Here is a 23649-nt window from a genome sequence, read left to right as displayed (position 1 = left end):
GCGACTTTGAGAGTAAACAAACATCGCACGTGTCTTGCGATGATGGAGAGGGGGGTGTGGGGGTTATAGCGGGTTATAGCGGTGTTATATGGAGGTTATAGGTGTGATATAGGGTGTATAATGAGTGTGTTTGGTGTTTCAGGAGGTGGAGGAAGGCGGGGCCAGAGACGGGCGGCCGGCGACGCGGACGGGTTGAACGTTTTACCGCCAGATGCCAGTCTGTCACTAACCGTCAGAGGGAGAGGGTGTGCCGTGCGCTGTCCTCCGCACCTTGACACACGCACTCCTATAATTCACACTTTTACAGCCATGCGGTGGCTAGTGCATCCAGGGGTCGTTTCACTGGCCCTAATCACCATCTCCACTTGTTTATCAGAGGTAAGTTGCCCCTTAAAACCACTTAGTAGCGATATTTGAAGCCATTTCACCTTTTTTTGGGCGACTTGATCAAAATCCCCCGGCTTTAAGTCGCCTTTTCTTGCTTATAATCCAAGTTCCCGACGTCAATATTGATTGTATCAACAAGTTTCAAGTTATTTTAACAAGTTTCAAGTGTATTCTATTTATTTAAACAAGTTTCTATACCTGTTTTTACAAGGAATTGAAGATAAATCATTTTTTTTTCCTCTCAATTTCCAGACTTACGCCAATGCAGTGTTCGAACTCAGACTGAAAAAGTTTTCCAACCGCGACGGTCGAGATACTGAAGGGAATTGCTGCAGCGGCTTCAGAAACACTCAGGGCGAGTGCACAGGCACTTGTAGCACCAAGTTCCGAGTGTGTCTCAAAGTCTATCAGGAGATAATCGACCCTAAATCCCCTTGCACGTTTGGGGAGGCGATTTCTCCCATTCTGGGCGAGAATGAAGTGGATTTCAGCAAGGCGGATTTGCAGGATTTTGCCAATCCCGTGCGATTTCAGTTGGCTTCGTGGCAGGTAAGATATCGGGAGTGGTAATTAAGATATCCGAGTGTTAATTAAGGACTCACAGAGCCTCTCAAAGTGCTAAGATTTGTGGAAATGTGGATTACATTGTGAATTTTGGACAGTTTATCAGCCTATTTAGCGAGTGGATTCGGTGGATAACGAGTGGATATCGCAGCAAAATACGTTTGTGATATCAGTGGATACCCAAAAAGGATTTTTAATCCCCTTACAAGATCAAATTCACCCGGAAAAAAGTACATATCAAGTGATTTAAATCGTGTGTATGTGTATATATATGTGTGGGAAGCAACTCAAACATACATATGTACGTCCGTGTATGTGTGTATATATATATATGTACGTGTGTACACAGCGAGAGAAAGAGCGCATGAAAGCCGCTTCTTGTAGCAGTTAAACAAGTTTTTTTTCTATCATCTTGAAGTTCCTAGACAAGATTCCTTTTAAACGTAACTCGTTCTGGTGCTCAGAGCCTTAGTTCCCACGGTCTTGGTCTCGTGTATGTCTTCTAATTTTCTCCTAGTGAAACTACGGTTTAAGAAAAGAAAATTAGAATTTAATAAGAAAAAAACCCAAATCGAGTGAATTTAAACCCCCAAAAATTGTGTTTAGAACTTAATTCGTGTGTGTGTTTAGAAAATTTTTGTAAAGCAAAAATGTTTAATGAATTGGTTTAATTGGCTTGTTAATGAGGCGGTAGGCCTGTTGAAAGGTAGTTAAAACCTTCAGTAATGAGGCCTAGTGTAGGTGTGTCTGGCCTATTTTGGTGTTGAAATTGTGTGGTCTAGCCTGATGAAATTGGGAGGCCTATCCTAGTGTACGTTTGGCCTATCCTGTTGAAATTGGGAGGCCTATCCTAGTGTACGTCTGGCCTATCCTGTTGAAATTGAGGCCTATCCTAGTGTACGTCTGGCCTATCCTGTTGAAATTGAGGCCTATCCTAGTGTACGTCTGGCCTATCCTGTTGAAATTGAGGCCTATCCTAGTGTACGTCTGGCCTATCCTGTTGAAATTGGGAGGCCTATCCTGATGAAATTGGGAGGCCTATCCTAGTGTACGTTTGGCCTATCCTGTTGAAATTGAGGCCTATCCTGTTGAAATTGAGGCCTATCCTGTTGAAATTGAGGCCTATCCTGTTGAAATTGAGGCTTATCTTAGTGTACGTATGGCCTATCCTAGTGTTGAAATCATATGGCCTATCCTGTTGAAATTGGCAGGCCTATCCAAGTGTGGAAATTGTGTGGCCTATATCCTTAGGCCAGGCTCGTGTAGCTGGCCTATCCAAGGACAGGGCTAGTGTGGTTAGGCCTGCTACTAAGCCGGCTCCCCTAGGCTCGTGTGTGGCCTAACCAAATGCACCAACCAGTGGATATACCGTTGTAAATGGGCCATAAACCCTCGTTCACGGCCTACTTAAATTGGGTTGTTAACTCATAACTGAGTCTACATACCGGTGTTTAGGCGCTGCATAGGCCTATATAGTTTTTCTATAGGCTGTTTTGAAAAGAAAAACGCTTTGAAAATCTTATTTCCACTCCAAATCGAGGCACTTTTGGGGGATTTTGTGATTAATGAAACAGAGGACAATTGGACTGATTAATGTGTGTATATATATATCTAAAATACTCATAGCGTTCAATGGAAAAGTAGCCATAGGCCTAAAAGTGGGACCTTTTTCTTCAACAGGGGACTTTTTCGCTGATCATAGAGGCCTGGCATGGAGAATCGAACGGCACAGCCTCTTACGAAGGTGAGTTTCGAACACCACAGAGGTTTAAATTGTTACTTTTTAACTTAGATTTGAAGCCAAATTGTTGTTCCAATAATGTGATTTTTTTTTTGGCTTCTTAGATATGTCTTATTCACTCGTAGCTGTATTTTCAGACTTGCTGGGTGTATTTCAGACTTGCTGGGTGTATTTTCAGACTTGCTGGGTGTATTTCAGACTTGCTGGGTGTATTTCAGACTTGCTGGTTGTATTTTCAGACTCGTTAGCTGTATTTCAGACTCGTTAGCTGTATTTCAGACTCGTTAGCTGTATTTCAGACTCGTTAGTTGTATTTCAGACTCGTTAGTTGTATTTCAGACTCGTTAGTTGTATTTCAGACTCGTTGGTTGTAATTTGAGACTCGTTGGTTGTAATTTCAGACTTGCGGGTTGTGTTTCAGACTTGCTGGTTGTATTTCAGACGTATTGGTTGTAATTTCTGACTCGTTAGCTGTATTTCAGACTTGCTGGCTGTAATTTCAGGTTTGCTGGCTGTAATTTCAGGCTTGCTGGCTGTAATTTCAGACTTGCTGGCTGTAATTTCAGGCTCGTAGCTACATTTCAGACTCGCTGACTGTAATTTCAGGCTCGCTGGCTGTAATTTCAGGCTCGCTGCCTGTAATTTCAGGCTCGCTGGCTGTAATTTCAGACTCGCTGGCTGTAATTTCAGACTCGCTGGCTGTAATTTCAGACTCGCTGGCTGTAATTTCAGACTCGCTGGCTGTAATTTCAGACTCGCTGGCTGTAATTTCAGGCTCGTAGCTACATTTCAGACTCGCTGGCTGTAATTTCAGACTCGCTGGCTGTAATTTCAGACTCGCTGGCTGTAATTTCAGACTCGCTGGCTGTAATTTCAGACTCGCTGGCTGTAATTTCAGACTCGCTGGCTGTAATTTCAGACACGCTGGCTGTAATTTCAGACTCGCTGGCTGTAATTTCAGACTCGCTGGCTGTAATTTCAGACTCGCTGGCTGTAATTTCAGACTCGCTGGCTGTAATTTCAGACTCGCTGGCTGTAATTTCAGACTTACTGGCTGTAGGCTAGTTCTGAAGTTACTTATTTTCTTGAGAATAATTGAACCTAAGATTACTGAATGCTTGAAATTCAGATATTTAGTCTTGACATTTTTACAGGAAAGATGGGAAATAGGTCTTAGCTAAGTTGCCTTGAGCTTAGACTTAAGCAAGGCTTAGACTTTGAGAGATTTGTCTCTTAAGGAACAATAGTTTGTTCAAAAGTCTTGAGTAGAGGAAATATGGAGATAAGAAATTCAGGTTTTTAAGCGTTCGTCGAAGGATATTTTTTAAGTTTTGTATTAAAACCAAAAAGATTTGTTAGTGAATTTTCGAGAGAATTTAAAGTCTTGTCTTTTTTTAATATATATATGGCTTAAAATTTCTCTAAATTGTGTAGCTTTAACTTATAATTAATTAAGTTCGCGCAATTTTGGGAAGATAGATTAAACTAAGTTGATAAGATTAATGTGAGCTTTGAAACGTCGAAATGATATTAGATTCAGCATTGATAAGATAGGCCTTTCGGCTTCAAAGTTTTGGCTAATATTTTGACTAGGCTATGAGTAGGCTGCTATAGGCCTATACATACACGTTAATATGTATCATTCAGTGATATGTAAACACATATTATGACGATGTTTATATTCAAATTGTGTATTTTATGTATTTATATGAAGTAATTCATTTGTTAACACTTTCCATAGACTTGTGTTGTTGTATTAACTACCTACGCCGGTAGTTAAGGGGGGGGGTGGGGGGGGGGCAGGAACATGTGACAATAGGCAATAAAAATACGAAACAGATGTGGGAGAGAGAGAGAGGAAGGGAGGGAGAGGGAGAGGGAGAGAGAGAGAGAGAGAGAGGGGGAGAGGGAGAGAGAGAGAGAGAGAGGGAGAGGGAGAGAGAGAGAGAGAGAGAGGGAGGGTTGGGAGGGAACCATGCTATCCTGTTCCCTTGAAGCCTCGTAGTTCCAAACTCACCACTACCTATTCAAGCTACTTTTCCCCATCTACTCAAGTAGAAGTAGATGTTACCAGAGTTTAAAAGTCTCAAATCAGCTTGTCTGTTCACGGTTAAAGTTGATATAGAGATTTTTAGTTTGGTAGCCTGGTGCTTGCTTGCCCTTCTCAAACTATTTCAAGATTCAATTCTAACCGACTTAAACTAGCGGATTAAGACTTCTCCGTCAGTACCTGAATGATGTAGCGTGTATATGTGGTTGTAAATGCTACTGGTAGGTGTGTGTGTAGGGGGGGAGGGAGGGGGTGGGAAGGGGGGGTTCAAAAGAGGAAGGGGGTAGGCTAAAAGCCATTAGCCGTGTAGTGGTGGTGGCGGTGGAAGTTCAGACACAGGAAATTACTGGTAGCTCGAGGCTCCACGGATGTGTTTTACCCTGAGGGCGTTCTAGGATACAGCCCCAGGGAACGAACACCCCCTCCCCCTCCCTCCCTGCCCCCCTGCTTGCCAGCAACCACAATTCAACCACCATTCTTGCGGGCGAGGGCTTGTTGTTCGCTAGGCTTGAGTTGGGGAGAGTTGAAATGCGAGAGGATGTTTGTTCTATCGGGGTTAAGGGGTGGTGGGGTTTAAGGGTGGGGGGGGGGTCAGGTATAAGGGGGGGAGGCCATACGGTTAACAGAACACATTTAGGGGCGGAAGTGTGGCTTGGGGGGGTAGGGGGAGTGAGTTTTGAACGGAAGGAGGAGGAGGAACTTTGCCTTAAGACAAGCAGTAGTTTAATTAAGAAACCACCTCATTGGCACGTCGGCTCCTACCTCCTCCTTGCATACATGACTCGGGTTAGGACGCTTCGATACACCCGACTGAGCCACTATTTCTTATCGCCATTTCTTTGGCCCCTTCAAGAGAGTTAGCAGCCTAACACCACCGTCTTAGCGTTTGTTTGTGAGCCTTCCAGGAGTCGAAAACTTTCTAGTTGATATTGACCGAGTATAGAGCTATGTAAATATAGCATTGGCCTTCAGGGAGTGAGGGAAAAAAATTAGGATTTAGTTTTTAGCTGAGGTAGTGGAGTTCACTCGCCTTGGGATGTTTCCCATGGGTTAAGAGGCTTGTAACCCTCTCTCTCTCTGCCTGTTGGGCAAAACTGGTCTCTGTCTCCTCGCTCTGTAAGGCTTCTTGGGGCTTCCCGAAGCTCTTTCTTGGATACGTTGTTGTGCACTTTCTCAGTGACCGTGTGAGTCGTCTTTAAGATTGAACTCAAAGCGAAGAGCAGCGGCTACCATGTATTCATTCGCCTAATTGTGCTTGCTGAGGGGGTTGGGCTCTGGCTCTTTGGTCCCCGCCTCTCAACCGTCAATCAAGAGGTGTACAGGTTCCTGAGCCTATTGGGCTCTATCATATCTACACTTGAAGCTGTGTATGGAGTCAGCCTCCACCACATCATAGCCTAATGCATTCCATTTCTCAACCACTCTTGACACTACAAAAGTTTTTTCTAATTGTGTGTGTGTGTGTGTTCATAGGGGTTTGTGCAGTGTTTGAAAAATCGAAGCCTACACATGGCATGTCGTATTATCGGGTTCCAGTCCGATACGGGTTTTTTTTTGTTCGGGAATTTTGATTAGTGACCATTAGCGTGTGAATATGTCAATTTCGTACATGGGAATGTGTTCATTCTTTCCAAGTTATCTGTCTCTCGCATTCAGATTTCAACCGTATCTCTATATATATAGTTTCCCGGGGTATCGAACCCGGGCCAGCTAGCTAGCTAGCCCTCCCTCAAGCCCACCATCTCCCCCGGTGTCAGACATCCATTTCCTGTAGCAACAAAGTGCACAAAACCCAACCAATTTAGCGTGAAAGTCTTGCCTAGTGAGCTGAAAATCTTTCCTCCCTAAAATTAAAAAAAATATTTCCTCGCCTACTGCTTAAAGCTCAACTCAGTTAGATAGAAGTAGAACATATATATACATATAGCCATTTATATAAGAGAAAATATATATATATACATCAAAAATCGTTAGTTTCCCACGCGCGGTTAGGCCGTAAATGAGTAACAGTCTGAACGTGGCCATTGCAGACTCGCTTCAGGCGTTTGGGTAGATGGGTAGGGGAGGTAGGTGGGTAAGGGGGAGGTCTGGGTATTGGGGGAAGCGGTGGGGAAGGGGGGATAGACACCTGGTGATGGTTCCTACCCCCCTCCCTTCTCCTCCATGTTGCCAAACTCTGAAATCTCACGTTATTTTCGCTGTAAAATATCGCTTTTTTCCTGTTTACATTCGTCATTTACGGGTGGTGGAGGGTCTTAGACGAGGCAGTGAGGTAGTTGGGTTGTTAATTGGCTCTGGGGGATGGTGATTAGAGGCCTGGGAGTTGTTAGGTGGTAGTGGCGGTATTGTGTATGCAAGAGATGGTTCCGAGCGACCCTGCCACCCCCCACCACCCCCCTTGCTCCATGAGAGCTTTGGTGGCTAGTTTCCCACGCCCTCGTGTGCTTCCATGCACTCCCAGGCATTTTGTTTGTCTCCATCATCTCCTTGTGCCCCCCCCTCTCAGTCTGCCTAGCCTCGGTGTGCCTGGCCTCAGTTTGCCTGGCCCTCAGTCTGCCTGGGCCCTCAGTCTGCCTGGGCCCTCAGTCTGGCCTTCAGTCTGCCTGGGCCCTCAGTCTGGCCTTCAGTCTGCCTGGCCCTCAGTCTGCCTGGCCCTCAGTCTGCCTGGGCCTTCAGTCTGCCTGGGCCTTCAGTCTGCCTGGGCCTTCAGTCTGCCTGGGCCTTCAGTCTGCCTGGGCCTTCAGTCTGCCTGGGCCCTCAGTCTGCCTGGGCCCTCAGTCTGCCTGGGCCCTCAGTCTGCCTGGGCCCTCAGTCTGCCCTGGGCCCTCAGTCTGCCCTGGGCCCTCAGTCTGCCCTGGGCCCTCAGTCTGCCCTGGGCCCTCAGTCTGCCCTGGGCCCTCAGTCTGCCTGGGCCCTCAGTCTGCCTGGGCCCTCAGTCTGCCTGGCCCTCAGTCTGCCTGGGCCTTCAGTCTGCCTTTTCATCTGACTACATTATATCCAATTCTATTGATCAGTGAGACTTGCTGTTAGCCTTTAGACGCCTCTCGTCGGCGTTCCTTAAATGGCCAATTAACCTTAAGTCTTATTTATAAGTCTATTAATATTTATATATAAGTCTTAAGAATTCAGTAATTAACCTTAAGTCTTTTTTAAGCATGCTGACATATATAGGCCTAAAACCTGGCCTGGTAGGCCTAACTGGTCTAAAATATCCAATATATTCTCGTGGGATCTGTAAAAAAAAAGATATATTCAAAACAGAATATTATTTTATTTTTATTTTGTTGCTCTGATGTCGAAGGCCTTTGGTTTACCTGTGGAGGATTTCGAGGGTCTTAAAACGGCTTTTAAAAAGCCTTGAAATCAGCCTTAAAAGGCCTTAAAAAGCCTTGAAATCAGCCTTAAAAGGACTTAAAAAGCCTTAAAAGACCTTAAAAAGTCTTAAAATCAGCCTTAAAAGGCATTAAAAGACTTAAAATCAGCCTTAAAAGGCATTAAAAAGACTTAAAATCAGCCTTAAAAGGCATTAAAAAAGACTTAAAATCAGCCTTAAAAGGCATTAAAAAGCCATAAAATCAGCCTTAAAAGGCATTAAAAAGACTTAAAATCAGCCTTAAAAGACATTAAAAAGACTTAAAATCAGCCTTAAAAGAATAAATGGAAAAAGGGGGTTCGTAATTTTTTTTTTTTGGGGGGGGGGGGGTTGGACCCCCTAGCGTATGGCTAGTTCGTGGATAGGTATTTACTACAAGGGTGAACAGAGGCATCAGGTTCCCAGAATCAAATGCCTCGAACCGACCTGCCTGAAAATCTATCGCACACGATAGATGGTGTTTTTATCTATCCCACGATAGATATTTTTTGAGGGGTGGTGGTATGTACTTATCTAGTTGTGTGTATGTGTGAAGAGTTGAGCTCTAGTTCCTTGGCCCCGCCTGGCTGAAAAATCTAATTTTGTCTCTGTCCATTCAGGTCTTGTCCTTATCTGAAAAATCTAATTTTGTCTCTGTCCATTCAGGTCTTGTCCTTATCTGAAAAATCTAATTTTGTCTCTGTCCATTCAGGTCTTGTCCTTATCTGAAAAATCTAATTTTGTCTCTCTGTCCACTCAGGTCCTGTCCTTATCAGTCGACTAATGACCCAAAGATGGCTGGAATTAGGAGACGATTGGGAAGAAGATAACCACAGAACTGCTCATTCCTCTCTGAGTTACGAGTACAGAGTCAGCTGCCAGGAGCACTACTATGGCCAAGGCTGTCGGAAATGGTGTCGGCCTAGGAACGATTCCTTCGGGCATTATGTCTGTAATGCCACGGGCTACTTGGTGTGTCTGGACGGCTGGCAAGGCACCCATGATTACTGTATAACTCGTAAGTATATATAGACATCATACAAGTGTGTATACATATGTATTTCAACCTATCTTCCTGTCTATTAGGCAAAAATTCCTATTTTTCTAACTTTTTTAGATAGGATACTGACTAGTTAAGGAATTCTTTTCACATAAACGAAGCTAAGGACATTAACTTACATATTCCTAAGCTCTAGTATAACGCTCATATGTACTAGATTAGGCCTCATATATATATTGCATTAGGCCTAAGGGGAGGTTAGGCTAGATTAAATTAGTTTGTGAAAAGCAAAGTGCAAAATTATTTCCCCAGATTTGATCAACTTGGTAATTCAGATTTCTACTTTTCTAATATATATATATATATATATATATATATATATATATATATATATATATATATATATATATATATATATATATATATATATATATATATATATATATATATATAATATTTATTTCGGGAAAAAGATTTTCAACTCAATGTTGCAAAGACTAAGCCTACCCTCCCTAGGCCTATGAGTATTGGGGTCTTATAAAGCCATTAGTAACAATTTCGACTATCTTGCCGCTTAGTAAGTCAATGTTTGTACTATGGGAGGCGGTGGGGGGGGGGCAGTATCTTTTTAAGATAGTCAAAAGATACTAATTTATTAAACAGGAGGATAGGTTGGGATATTTAGTGATTTGTATAGGAGACGGGATTAGAAGTTAGGCCTCTTGGGTGGGGGTAGTTGAAATTAGGTCTGTCACCCCCCCCCCCCTCAATGGGGCAAACGTGAGAACATGTCCCGCCTCTCAACCGTCAATCAACTGGTGTACAGGTTCCTGAGCCTATTGGGCTCTTGTCATATCTACATTATAAACTGTGTATGGAGTCAGCCTCCACCACATCACTGCCCAATGTGTTCTGTTAACTACTCCCACACTGAACAAGTTCTTTCTAATATCTCTGTGGCTCATTTGGGCACTCAGTTTCCACCTGTGTCCCCTAGTGCGTGTGCCCCTTGTGTTAAACAGCCTGTCTTTATCTACCCTATCAATTCCCTTGAGGATCTTGAATGTGGTGATCATGTCCCCCCCCCCTAACTGTATGTGTGTGTAGAGGCAGATGTTGTGTACCGATATCACAAAAGATAACAGTATTGCCTATTTAGCCCAGCTGTTTTAGATAGCTTATCAAGACCATATCAGCCAATTTCAGACTTAACGGTTGAGTGGATAGGCTTTTTTTTATTATTATTTTTTAAGTGTTTTTTCCTCAATTTCCTTTTCAGTTTTATTAACTTTGTTATCTCCCTTTGACAGCTATCTGTAGGGCGGGCTGCCACGCTGCTACAGGCCATTGTGAACAGCCGAACGAATGCAAGTAAGTATCCTAAATCCTGTTCTATCCCAAGTTAGAATAGGGGTTAGGCTAGTCCTTTATCGTCCACTGGTTAAGAGGGAGTGGCTAGGCTATCTATCCCTGTACTGTCCCTGGGTTTGAAGAGGGGCTAGGCTAGTCCTGTATCGTCCACTGGTTAAGAGGGAGTGGCTAGGCTATCTATCCCTGTACCGTCCCTGGGTTAGAATAGGGGTTAGGCTAGTCCTGTATCGTCCACTGGTTAGAGGGAGTGGCTAGGCTATCTATCCCTGTACCGTCGCTGGGTTTGAATAGGGGTTAGGCTAGTCCTGTATCGTCCACTGGTTAAGAGGGAGAGGCTAGGCTATCTATCCCTGTACCGTCCCTGGGTTAGAATAGGGGGCTAGGCTATCTATCCCTGTACCGTCACTGGGTTAGAATAGGGGTTAGGCTAGTCCTGTATCGTCCACTGGTTAAGAGGGAGTGGCTAGGCTATCTATCCCTGTACCGTCCCTGGGTTTGAAGAAGAGCTAGGCTAGTCCTGTATCGTCCACTGGTTAGAGGGGAGTGGCTAGGCTATCTATCCCTGTACCGTCCCTGGGTTTGAAGAGGGGTTAGGCTAGTCCTGTATCGTCCACTGGTTAAGAGGGAGTGGCTAGGCTATCTATCCCTGTACCGTCCCTGGGTTTGAAGAGGGGGCTAGGCTATCTATCCCTGTACTGTCCCTGGGTTAGAAGAGGGGTTAGGCTAGTCCTGTATCGTCCACTGGTTAAGAGGGAGTGGCTAGGCTATCTATCCCTGTACCGTCCCTGGGTTAGAATAGGGGTTAGGCTAGTCCTGTATCGTCCACTGGTTAGAGGGAGTGGCTAGGCTATCTATCCCTGTACCGTCGCTGGGTTTGAATAGGGGTTAGGCTAGTCCTGTATCGTCCACTGGTTAAGAGGGAGAGGCTAGGCTATCTATCCCTGTACCGTCCCTGGGTTAGAATAGGGGGCTAGGCTATCTATCCCTGTACCGTCACTGGGTTAGAATAGGGGTTAGGCTAGTCCTGTATCGTCCACTGGTTAAGAGGGAGTGGCTAGGCTATCTATCCCTGTACCGTCCCTGGGTTTGAAGAAGAGCTAGGCTAGTCCTGTATCGTCCACTGGTTAGAGGGGAGTGGCTAGGCTATCTATCCCTGTACCGTCCCTGGGTTTGAAGAGGGGTTAGGCTAGTCCTGTATCGTCCACTGGTTAAGAGGGAGTGGCTAGGCTATCTATCCCTGTACCGTCCCTGGGTTTGAAGAGGGGGCTAGGCTATCTATCCCTGTACTGTCCCTGGGTTAGAAGAGGGGTTAGGCTAGTCCTGTATCGTCCACTGGTTAAGAGGGAGTGGCTAGGCTATCTATCCCTGTACCGTCCCTGGGTTAGAATAGGGGTTAGGCTAGTCCTGTATCGTCCACTGGTTAGAGGGAGTGGCTAGGCTATCTATCCCTGTACCGTCGCTGGGTTTGAATAGGGGTTAGGCTAGTCCTGTATCGTCCACTGGTTAAGAGGGAGAGGCTAGGCTATCTATCCCTGTACCGTCCCTGGGTTAGAATAGGGGGCTAGGCTATCTATCCCTGTACCGTCACTGGGTTAGAATAGGGGTTAGGCTAGTCCTGTATCGTCCACTGGTTAAGAGGGAGTGGCTAGGCTATCTATCCCTGTACCGTCCCTGGGTTTGAAGAAGAGCTAGGCTAGTCCTGTATCGTCCACTGGTTAGAGGGGAGTGGCTAGGCTATCTATCCCTGTACCGTCACTGGGTTAGAATAGGGGTTAGGCTAGTCCTGTATCGTCCACTGGTTAAGAGGGAGTGGCTAGGCTATCTATCCCTGTACCGTCCCTGGGTTTGAAGAGGGGGCTAGGCTATCTATCCCTGTACTGTCCCTGGGTTAGAAGAGGGGTTAGGCTAGTCCTGTATCGTCCACTGGTTAAGAGGGAGTGGCTAGGCTATCTATCCCTGTACCGTCCCTGGGTTAGAATAGGGGTTAGGCTAGTCCTGTATCGTCCACTGGTTAAGAGGGAGTGGCTAGGCTATCTATCCCTGTACCGTCCCTGGGTTTGAAGAGGGGGCTAGGCTATCTATCCCTGTACTGTCCCTGGGTTAGAAGAGGGGTTAGGCTAGTCCTGTATCGTCCACTGGTTAAGAGGGAGTGGCTAGGCTATCTATCCCTGTACCGTCCCTGGGTTAGAATAGGGGTTAGGCTAGTCCTGTATCGTCCACTGGTTAGAGGGAGTGGCTAGGCTATCTATCCCTGTACCGTCGCTGGGTTTGAAGAGGGGGCTAGGCTATCTATCCCTGTACCGTCCCTGGGTTTGAAGAGGGGGCTAGGCTATCTATCCCTGTACCGTCCCTGGGTTAGAAGAGGGGGCTAGGCTATCTATCCCTGTACCGTCCCTGGGTTTGAAGAGGGGGCTAGGCTATCTATCCCTGTACCGTCCCTGGGTTTGAAGAGGGGGCTAGGCTATCTATCCCTGTACCGTCCCTGGGTTAGAAGAGGGGGGCTAGGCTAGCCTATCCTATCGATTCCCTTACCCAGTAGTCTCTTGGCGAGAATTAAAGGCGATATAATTTTGGACGTTCTGTTTGTCGAACAATTTTGCTTTAAAAATATCAACTGCATCCTTAAAAAAGGGAAAATTTTGGGTTTTTGAATGTTTTAGGTAAAGCTCTAGAAGTTAATGTTTGTTAATTGGTGGTTGATAAATGGTGGTTGATTGATACTGAGGCAGTAAGGTGGATGAATTGGCTGACGGAATAGGTGAAGGGATGACGTTTCGGTCCGTCTTGGACTATTGAATGGTCCAGGACGGACCGAAACGTCGTCGTCCCTTCACCTTCTAGTGTGTGTGGTCTGGTCAACAGTATTATTCCTTTAAACTGCCAGTACTCGCCTAGTTGTACTCACCTAGTTGTGTCTGCGGGGGTTGAGCTCTGGCTCTTTGGTCCCGCCTCTCAACCGTCAATCAACAGGTGTACAGATTCATGAGCCTATTGGGCTCTGTCATATCTACACTTGAAACTGTGTATGGAGTCAGCCTCCACCACATCACCCCCTAATGCATTCCATTTGTCAACCACTCTGACACTAAAAAAGTTCTTTCTAATATCTCTGTGGCTCATTTGGGCACTCAGTTTCCACCTGTGTCCCCTTGTGCGTGTTCCCCTTGTGTTAAATAGCCTGTCTTTATCTACCCTGACGATTCCCTTCAGAATCTTGAATGTGGTGATCATGTCCCCCCCTAACTCTTCTGTCGACTAGGCGACTAGGAAGGCCTTTTTAACAGCCAATAAGATGACTCAAAGAATATCGATTTATTGAGGAAGGAAGAAAAAGAGGCCATCGCTGAATCGCGGCTTCGAAGTGTCTTATAAGTGTGTTATGAGTGTGTTATTGTGTCCCCCTCTTCCTTCAAGTGTATCACCTTACCCTTTCCTTCCCCTTCCGTCACTAGGTCATCCAAGAAGGAAGGGGGGGGGGGAGGGGTTGGCCGCTTCCATATGGGGGAGATTAGGCTTCCAGCGAGAGAGGTGTCTGTGGGTATCGATTTTGTCTATAGGGAGAGGCTGGCTGTGTGCGTGTGTGCGTGCGTGCGTGTGTGTGCGTGAGGAAGGGCATCTCAGGTGTCGCTTCCTTAGGGGAGGGTAACCGCTGGTGTGTGTGTGGGGGGCGGCGCCCCTGGGAAAGAAGCCCTTAAGTTCCATATTGCCCACAGGGCACTTAAGTATTGGCCACAGCTTGCGTGAGATCGATAGAAGATGCCCTACGTGATGGGGTGGATTGGGGGGGGATTGGTAGTAGATGGGGGGACTTGAGATTGTGGTTGATTAGGGGGTTGGTAGTGGGGTTAAGCTTGTCAGGTTGGTTGAGGGTGGTGGTAGTGGAACGCTTAGCTTGCCAGGTTGGTTGGGGGGTGGTGGTGGAACGCTTAGCTTGCCAGGTTGGTTGGGGGGTGGTGGTGGAACGCTTAGCTTGCCAGGTTGGTTGGGGGGTGGTGGTGGAACGCTTAGCTTGCCAGGTTGGTTGGGGGGTGGTGGTGGAACGCTTAGCTTGCCAGGTTGGTTGGGGGGTGGTGGTGGAACGCTTAGCTTGCCAGGTTGGTTGGGGGGTGGTGGTGGAACGCTTAGCTTGCCAGGTTGGTTGGGGGGTGGTGGTGGAACGCTTAGCTTGCGAAGTTGGCTAACCAAATGTTCTTTCGTGTCTTGCAGATGTCACAATGGTTGGAAGGGTCCGAACTGCGACCAGTGTGAGAAATATCCCGGCTGCTTGCACGGCACTTGCGAGAAGCCTTGGCAATGTGCTTGCGACGAGGGCTGGGGCGGCCTCTTCTGCAACCAGGACCTCAACTTCTGCACCAATCATCGCCCGTGCAAGAACGGGGCTACGTGTTTCAACACCGCTCCTGGTTCCTATTCGTGTCAGTGCCCACCGGGTTTCTCCGGTACGAACTGTGAGATTATCAACGACACCTGTGCCACTACTCCGTGTCGGAACGGTGGCACTTGTCTGGACACAGGTGATGATAATTTCGTGTGCCAATGTCCCTCTGGGTACACCGGGCAGTATTGCGAGATTTCCGGACAGTCTTGTGCCGATAGACCGTGTATGCACGGCGCAACCTGTTCCGACACCACTACAGGCTACAAATGCCTGTGTCACGCCGGCTACGAAGGCCCGAATTGCGAACGACCCGTTAACGAATGCGCCTCCGATCCGTGCCTGAATGGTGGCTCGTGTGTTGACGAACACGATGGCTTCGAATGCGTGTGTCCTGTCGGCTACAGCGGTTCGCGGTGTCAGACCAACATTGATGACTGTTCGCACCGGCCCTGTCTCAATGGTGGCACCTGCATTGATGGCATTGATTCCTACGTGTGCCGCTGCGTCCCTGGCTTCCTGGGGACTTTATGCCAAACCAATGTCGACGATTGCAGCACGAGGCCCTGTGCTAATGGCGGCACTTGTATGGATGGCATCAATGATTTCCAGTGCCAATGCAAACCCGGTTGGGCAGGCCGGCAGTGCACGGAGACTGTGCAGATTGCGTACTCGCCCTGTGCCTCTTCGCCTTGCAGCAATGGCGGCCATTGCTTGGAAGCTCCGGATCTTGCAGTGGGATACAAGTGCTCGTGTCCCCATGGTGTGGGCGGCCCGCGGTGCTCCATCGACACTTCGAAGACATCGCCGCAGACGGGAAAGGTCGTCGAACCCATGTCACCGGCCCAGGTGGTGTTGATCGTGGTGTTCAGTGCCGCGGTGCCAGTGCTTGTTGTAGTATCAGTGCTGGCGATAGTGTGCATGAAACGCAAGCGCACGCGCGATCGCGCGCGACAAGACGAAGAAGCCCGCCGCCAGAACGAGCAGAATATGGCGCATAACGCCGTTAATGCCGTCAATAACAAATGCCTGGAAGACCATATGATCTTTAACTCCCTGGATTATCCGGCCAAACCCCTGAACACTCAGCTACAGGGACCCCACCACCAGGAGCCGGAGTACAAGAAGGTGTCCGAGAACACGTACAGCATCGTGCCCACAAGGAGTTCCAAGACGCTCAACACCGACGTCTCGAGGTTGTCTTTGGCAGATCGACTGGAGAAGGACCTCGAGGCTCTCACCTGTCGAGGGACTCCCACCTCGGAGTTCGGCGTCCCGTGCAAGGTCATCCCAGATGCACATCTGCCTCGCACACACAGTCACAGGTGAGATATATGCGTGTGTGTGTTCTCTCTCGTGTACTCTATGGCTCTTTATCTCTTGTACTCTACTGCTCTCTCTCTCCCTTTTACTCTACTGCTCTCTCTCTCTCTCTCTCCCGTGTACTCTACTGCTCTCTCTCTCTCCCGTGTACTCTACTGCTCTCTCTCTCTCTCCCGTGTACTCTACTGCTCTCTCTCTCTCCCGTGTACTCTACTGCTCTCTCTCTCTCTCCCGTGTACTCTACTGCTCTCTCTCTCTCTCCCGTGTACTCTACTGCTCTCTCTCTCTCCCGTGTACTCTACTGCTCTCTCTCTCTCTCCCGTGTACTCTACTGCTCTCTCTCTCTCTCCCGTGTACTCTACTGCTCTCTCTCTCTCTCCCGTGTACTCTACTGCTCTCTCTCTCTCTCCCGTGTACTCTACTGCTCTCTCTCTCTCTCCCGTGTACTCTACTGCTCTCTCTCTCTCCCGTGTACTCTACTGCTCTCTCTCTCCCGTGTACTCTGCTGCTCTCTCTCTCTCCCTCACCCCCCCTTCTCTCTACCTCCCTCACCACCCCCTCTCTCTCCCTCACCCCCCTCTCTCTCCCTCACCCCCTCTCTCTCCCTCACCCCCCCTCTCTCTCCCTCACCTCCCTTCTCTCTCTCCCTCACCCCCCTTCTGTCTCCCTCACCCCTCACCCCCCCCTCTCTCTCCCTCACCTCCCTTCTGTCTCCCTCACCCCCCCCTCTCTCTCCCTCACCTCCCTTCTCTCTCTCCCTCACCCCTCACCCCCCGTCTCTCTCCCTCACCCCCCCTCTCTCTCCCTCACCCCCCCTTCTCTCTCTCCCTCACCCCCCCCTTCTCTCTCTCCCTCACCCCCCCTCTCCCCCTCACCCCCCCTCTCTCTCCCTCACCCCCCCTTCTCGCTCCCTCCCTCACCCCCCCTCTCTCTACCTCCCTCACCCCCCCCCCTCTCTCTACCTCCCTCACCCCCCTTCTCTCTCTCACCCTCACCCCCCTTCTCTCTCTCCCTCCCCCCCTCTCTCTACCTCCCTCACCCCCCTTCTCTCTCTCACCCTCACCCCCCCCTTCTCTCTCTCCCTCCCCCCCCCTCTCTCTACCTCCCTCACCCCCCTTCTCTCTCTCACCCTCACCCCCCCCCCCCCCCTTTTCTCCCTCACCCCCCCCCCCTCTCCCTCACCTCAATGTTGACAAACAATGATGCCAAATTAGCGCTTTCTCGCTACAATAACCCATACAGTATATATATATATATGACGCTAATATTAGCGTTTTTAAAACCCCCCGTGGCGCCGCTAACTCTCTAAACGTCTCTCTTTTGTTTCCTTCCAGCGATGTGTTTATGAAGCGAGGCGGGAGCTGTGACATCAACACATCAACCAACACCTTGACATCAGCGTGTTCACCCTCGACCTGCACTACGCCCTCTAGCGTGTTCGTTATAGAAGAACATTACGAGAGTGAGAACTACATTGCTACGGAGGTCTAGGGACGGGGGGCCTCTGTGAAGATGTGGTTCCTTAAGGAGGGACTCAAGAGACACTTTTTCTGAAGTGCATTGTGCTAGTGACGCCAAAAAAATTGGAAATGAGATGAGTTACTGTGGATAATATTGTGAATGTTGTCTAATCTTTTTTTTCCCTGTTCTATCTTTCTTTATATTTTCCTTCTGTTTCTTTCCCAGACCCAGAAATTCTCCTTTTGTAAGTCTTCAACTGTGTTAAAGTGCTTTTGTTTTGACTGTTGAATGTTTAAACCCTTTTATCTGTCTCTGTCTGTCTGTGTGTCTGTCTCTCTCTCTCTCTCTGTCTCTCTCTGTCTCTCTCTCTCTTTCTCTCTCTCTCTCTTTCTCTCTCTCTGTCTCTCTCTGTCTGTCTCTGTCTCTGTCTCTGTCTCTCTCTCTCTCTCTCTCTCTCTCTCTCTCTCTCTCTCTCTCTCTCTCTCTCTCTCTCTCTCTCTCTCTCTCTCTCTCTGTCTCTCTCTCTCTCTCTCTCTGTCTCTGTCTCTCTCTCTGTCTCTCTCTCTGTCTCTCTCTCTGTCTCTCTCTGTCTCTCTCTGTCTCTCTCTGTCTCTCTCTCTCTCTCTCTCTCTCTCTCTCTCTCTCTCTCTCTCTCTCTCTCTCTCTCTCTCTCTCTCTCTCTCTCTCTCTCTCTCTCTCTCTCTCTCCCTCCCTCCCTCCCTGCGGAAGTGATGTCACTTCTTTAGTCCAGAACACATCCAAAGATGTCATTAAGTTTAGTTTTTTTGTTCTTGGAAGAAAATGTTATTTATTTGTTAAAAAAAACCTAAGAAAACCCCCAAGTTTGTACGAGGTACAAAAATGAGTGTCTGTGCTGTGCCTTTGGAACAAGTGAACAAAAGTGGTGGAACACCTTTGTGACCGAGGCACAAGGGGGCTGTGGTGGTTGGCATTCTGTCTCACTGACAGGAGAGATAGATATATGATGGTGACTGTCCAGTTATACTGGGGGATGATTGACAAGGTGGTTATCTTGAGAGGTTATCTTGAGAGGTTATCGAAGGTGGTCTATGTCTTGAAGAACATCTTGGAGCGTGAAGATGCGACTTCTCAAGATAGTGAAGATGGTTCTCATTGGTCACTATATATATATATGTGTGTAGGGGAGATGGTGTCTTCTATGGCTGTGTCTTATGTCGCCTCTACGGACTCGATCTCAAGTCTTTCTCCTCCTTTACGCCCCGGATTGTCTCGGCTATGTACAAGGTTGTCCAAGATATGTCATTTTTTTATTTACATTGTATGATATAATGTAAGGGCGACTTTTTTCCCTACTCGCTCCACGGGAAAGAAAGTACTTACAACGTATATTGTTTTGATTGTTTTGATTCAATGAAGCTTGCGCCGGCATTGGCTGGTGGTCTAAGACGTCTTCTAATCTTGGAAGACGTTTCTGTCCTCTCGCGAAGCAGTTACGCAAGCACTTACGCACCTGGGGGCTAGATTCACGAAGCAGTTACGCAAGTATTTACGAACGTGTTCACATCTTTCCTCAATCTTTGACGGCTTTGTTTACATTTATTAAACAGTTTACAAGCATGAAAACTTGCCCAATCAGCTGTTGTTATTGTTATAAACAGCCTCCTGGTGCTTCGGAGCTCATTAACTGTTTAATAATTGAAAACAAAACCGCCAAAGATTGAGAAAAGATGTACAGGTTCGTAACTGCTTCGTGAATCTGGCTCCTGTCCGTGTTTTCTCAATCTTTGGCGACTTTGTTTACAATTATTAAACAGTTAATGAGCTCGGAAGCACCAGAAGGCTGTTTATAACAATAACAACAGCTGATTGGGCAAGTTTTCATGCTTGTAAACTGTTTAATAAATGTAACCAAAGCCGTCAAAGATCGAGGAAAGATGTGAATCAAGTTCCTTAAGTACTTTAGTAACTGCTTCGTGAATCTGGACCCCAGGAAGCAGGCCATTTGCGTAGCTACGAAACGCAGGCTGACGCAGAATTGCGTCAAGAAATTACGGGGCTAAATTTATAGTGCAATGATAAATAGGTTTTTTTGTGTGTACTTAAAAAAAAGTACATTACTTACTTTTTCATGTTAAAAATGTGCCACAAGAAGGTGTGGGCTTCCAGGAAGCCCAAGATGGCTGTCTTTGACACTTAAACAAGTGAAGGGCCTCTAGGGTTAAAAAGTTCAAAATTATGTTTGAATTTATAGAGAAAATATGAAAGGTTTGAAATTTTGTTTTTGAAAGTGTTTTTTTTTTTTGGACACTTTGAAGTATTGTGACAGTAAGGTCAAAGATTCACGAAGGAGTTACGCAAGCACTTGCTAACCTGTTCACATCTTTTCTCAATCGCTGGCGGCTTTGTTTACAATTATTAAACAGTTAATGAGCTCCGAAGCACCAGGAGGCTGTTTATAACAATAACAACAGCTGATTGGCCAAGTTTTCATGCTTGTAAACTGTTTAATAAATGTAAACAAAGCCGTCAAAGATTGAGGAAAGATGTGAACACGTTCGTAAGTGCTTGCGTAACTGCTTCGTGAATCTGGCCCCAGGTTCGTAAGTGCTTGCGTAACTGCTTCGTGAATCTGGCCCCAGGTTCGTAAGTGCTTGCGTAACTGCTTCGTGAATCTGGTCCCAGGTTCGTAAGTGCTTGCGTAACTGCTTCGTGAATCTGGCCCCAGGTTCGTAAGTGCTTGCGTAACTGCTTCGTGAATCTGGCCCCAGGTTCGTAAGTGCTTGCGTAACTGCTTCGTGAATCTGGCCCCAGGTTCGTAAGTGCTTGCGTAACTGCTTCGTGAATCTGGTCCCAGGTTCGTAAGTGCTTGCGTAACTGCTTCGTGAATCTGGCCCCAGGTTCGTAAGTGCTTGCGTAACTGCTTCGTGAATCTGGCCCCCAGGTGTTTTTCGAAGCGAGAATAGTCAACCAGGATGGTCTAGGTGAGAGATTACTATGACGAAAACGTTTGGGCAAACATGACCCCGTAATCCCCCCCCCCCTCCCCCTTACTGAGTACACCAGCGCCAACTGGAGGTATTTTCTACCCCCGGATCATGTCTACCAGTTGAACCGGATGAAAGGGGGGGGGATTTATTTCTGTTACTGCCCCCCCCCCCAATTTAAATGTTTATTTATGTTTACAAAAGTATTATAACATTCAGTTGAATCTATCCTCCCAATACAATTTTTTTTTAAATCTTTAATTTCTCGTTGAACATATTTATATATGTGTTTCTTAGCTGTCTTGCTGACCAATATGCATTTAATTTAACATTAAAAAAATGATGAATGTGTACATGGGTCATTAGACTCATCAGATCAACACGAATTAGAAGGTTAGAAGCATTAGAACGTGTTAGAAATTTTTTTTATCAAAAAAGTTCCTTGGGGGTTGACTGACATGTCTAGTATGTTCATTGGGGGTTGATTGACATGTCTAATATGTTCATTGGAGGTTGATTGACATGTCTAATATGTTCATTGGGGGTTGATTGACATGTCTAATATGTTCATTGGGGGTTGATTGACATGTCTAATATGTTCATTGGAGGTTGATTGACATGTCTAATATGTTCATTGGAGGTTGATTGACATGTCAAACACACTCTCTTGCAGATGATTGACACATCCAATCACCTGTCACTTTTGACAGGTGATCAAAACGTCACAGATGTGACGTTTTGACACATGTCAATGACAGGTTTAGTTAACATATTTATGCATCTATGTAAACACCCCCCCCCCCCTAGGATACATCAAGATTGTAAAACAATCACTTGAAGAAACCTGTACAATCATCCCGCAATCATGGCAGCTTTGTTTACAATCACAAGTTTAAAGAGATTGGGAACTCCACAATCCCCAGGTTTAAATTTATCTAAGTTTTGTCCCCGAGGGGCGAGTTTATTGGCCACTGGGAGTGGACACACACACCGTCATTTCACAGTATGGACTACACTCCCCAATAGGAAGAAATCCCCGTTTCAGATTCACAATCCTATCAATCCCCAAAATGTCATTGGTGTAAATTAACGTCCCCAGAGACCTTCAGCACTCACAAGGTTTCAATACAATACAAACACCCCCCTGAAATGATTGGTGAAAGAGATTGCTTGATGTGGACCACCTCCAATCCTTCCCCCCCCCTCCCAATCCCCTGCCCCCCTAATCGATGTACCGCATTGAACACAACAACTCAGCCTTGTGTGTGAAGAGACACTTCTCGATAATGTACTTAAAAATGTTTTTTGTATCGTGTCAAGGTTTTTACTAAATGTCAACCATTTAAGAGTATTTAAAAGTTTGTACATATGATATGTATATATTATGTATATATAATTCCTTTTGTCCTCGCGAAGGAATAAACTGAAGTCATATTTTTTCACATCTTGTATTTTTATTTCATGTATCCTGATTATTTTGAGATTTGAGTAGGCCTATAAGGCATGTTAGAAAGCCTGAGGCTTGTCAGAAAGCCTTAGGCTTGTCAGAAAGCCTGAGGCTTGTCAGAAAGCCTTAGGCTTGTCAGAAAGCCTTAGGCATGTCAGAAAGCCTTAGGCTTGTCAGAAAGCCTTAGGCTTGTCAGAAAGCCTTAGGCATGTCAGAAAGCTTTAGGCATGTCAGAAAGCCTGAGGCTTGTCAGAAAGCCTTAGGCTTGTCAGAAAGCCTTAGGCTTGTCAGAAAGCCTGAGGCTTGTCAGAAAGCCTTAGGCTTGTCAGAAAGCCTTAGGCTTGTCAGAAAGCCTTAGGCTTGGCAGAAAGCCTTAGGCTTGTCAGAAAGCCTTAGGCTTGTCAGAAAGCCTGAGGCTTGTCAGAAAGCCTGAGGCTTGTCAGAAAGCCTTAGGCATGTCAGAAAGCCTGAGGCTTGTCAGAAAGCCTTAGGCTTGTCAGAAAGCCCCCCTCCCCATCCGGCCCGTTGGCGTCGTGAGGGGGCTTGGTGGACGGCTGCCGGAGTGTGATGCTCCGTTGGGCAGTCCTCTGTCCTTTTCTGGCCTTGCACTCCTGCTGCTGTCTTCTCCAATTGTGCCGGATCGCTTTTCCTTTTCCTTATGTTTCGTTTTTCTCCCCCCTCTTCTCCTATCTTCTTGTCGTTTCCTGCCGACCTTTTGATTGTTTTGGATTCTTTCTTTGGACTTCTTCTATTTTGACGCCCGGGTGCTTGAGGAGGCATACTCTTGCACCCGTAGAACTGTAGTACCCAACGTCTCGAGCGAGGGGAACCTTTTATTGTCAATTCCTCTTTCGTCGCTGAACCCGATCTCGACGGACTGACGGTTCTTAAGGTGGCATTTGTGGGGCGTATACTCACGACGCACCCCTAGGAGGCCCCGGCATGATTGGCGATAGCTTCCTGTTGGGTGTCCTGCCTCTAATTGTGGCTCCATGGTGGGTATGGGGGCACATTCGTGGATGAATTTGTCACTTTTCGTCTCTATGTCGTTGAATGTTTCCGTTGTACCCTCTCAGGCTCGTGGGGTGGGCGACCAAGCCCCCGAGTCGGCCTGTATTGGAAGACCAGGCTCTGTAGCTCCCGCTGCGTTGGGCCCCGACCTTGCTCCTCCTTTGACCGTCCTGACTTCTTCCCCTGGCTCCCCTCCCTCCTCTGTGGTTGGGTCGAGCCCCAAGCCCCCAGTGGTGACTACCTCGTCCCCTGGTGTGGCTAAGTCTTTCGTTGTGACTACTGCGCCTTTTGACCCCTCTCTCTCTAGGGGTTCTCAACGCCGTTCGCGCCCCAACCGCACTCGCTCGATTCCTTCTCGTGCTGATGCATATCAGGCCTTGTTTGGTCCTGCTTCTTGGGCCAAATACTTTGATCTCCTCCCTCTTGATTCTGCGCCTCCTGACGATTTCTCCCTCCATCGGCATCTTGTAGATTCCGTGGATGCGTGTGTTACTTTCAACCCCACTCGTCTCGGTACACGTGTCGTTGCTGCTCCTTCTCAGGATGCTGCTTCCTGCTTGGCTGCCTTATCTTGCCTTGGCGAGATCCCTGTTCGGGTCTC

At 47.1% G+C, this 23649-nt stretch overlaps 1 protein-coding gene across 1 annotated transcript; it reads left to right on the top strand.

Annotated features, from left to right (window-relative positions):
• Positions 1–142: 142 nt before the first annotated feature.
• Delta (neurogenic locus protein delta) lies at positions 143–22032 on the top strand (the record flags this gene model as incomplete). Its single annotated transcript, XM_045738847.2, is given in 7 exon segments — positions 143–378; positions 640–936; positions 2632–2695; positions 8855–9112; positions 10405–10465; positions 14672–16165; positions 17498–22032. Coding segments are annotated over 7 exon segments (2400 nt in total). The 3' UTR covers positions 17655–22032.
• Positions 22033–23649: the final 1617 nt, after the last annotated feature.

This window comes from Procambarus clarkii, chromosome 55 (genome assembly GCF_040958095.1).
Source record: "Procambarus clarkii isolate CNS0578487 chromosome 55, FALCON_Pclarkii_2.0, whole genome shotgun sequence".
NCBI lineage: Eukaryota > Metazoa > Arthropoda > Malacostraca > Decapoda > Cambaridae > Procambarus > Procambarus clarkii.
This window is presented reverse-complemented; position numbering and strand designations above follow the sequence as displayed.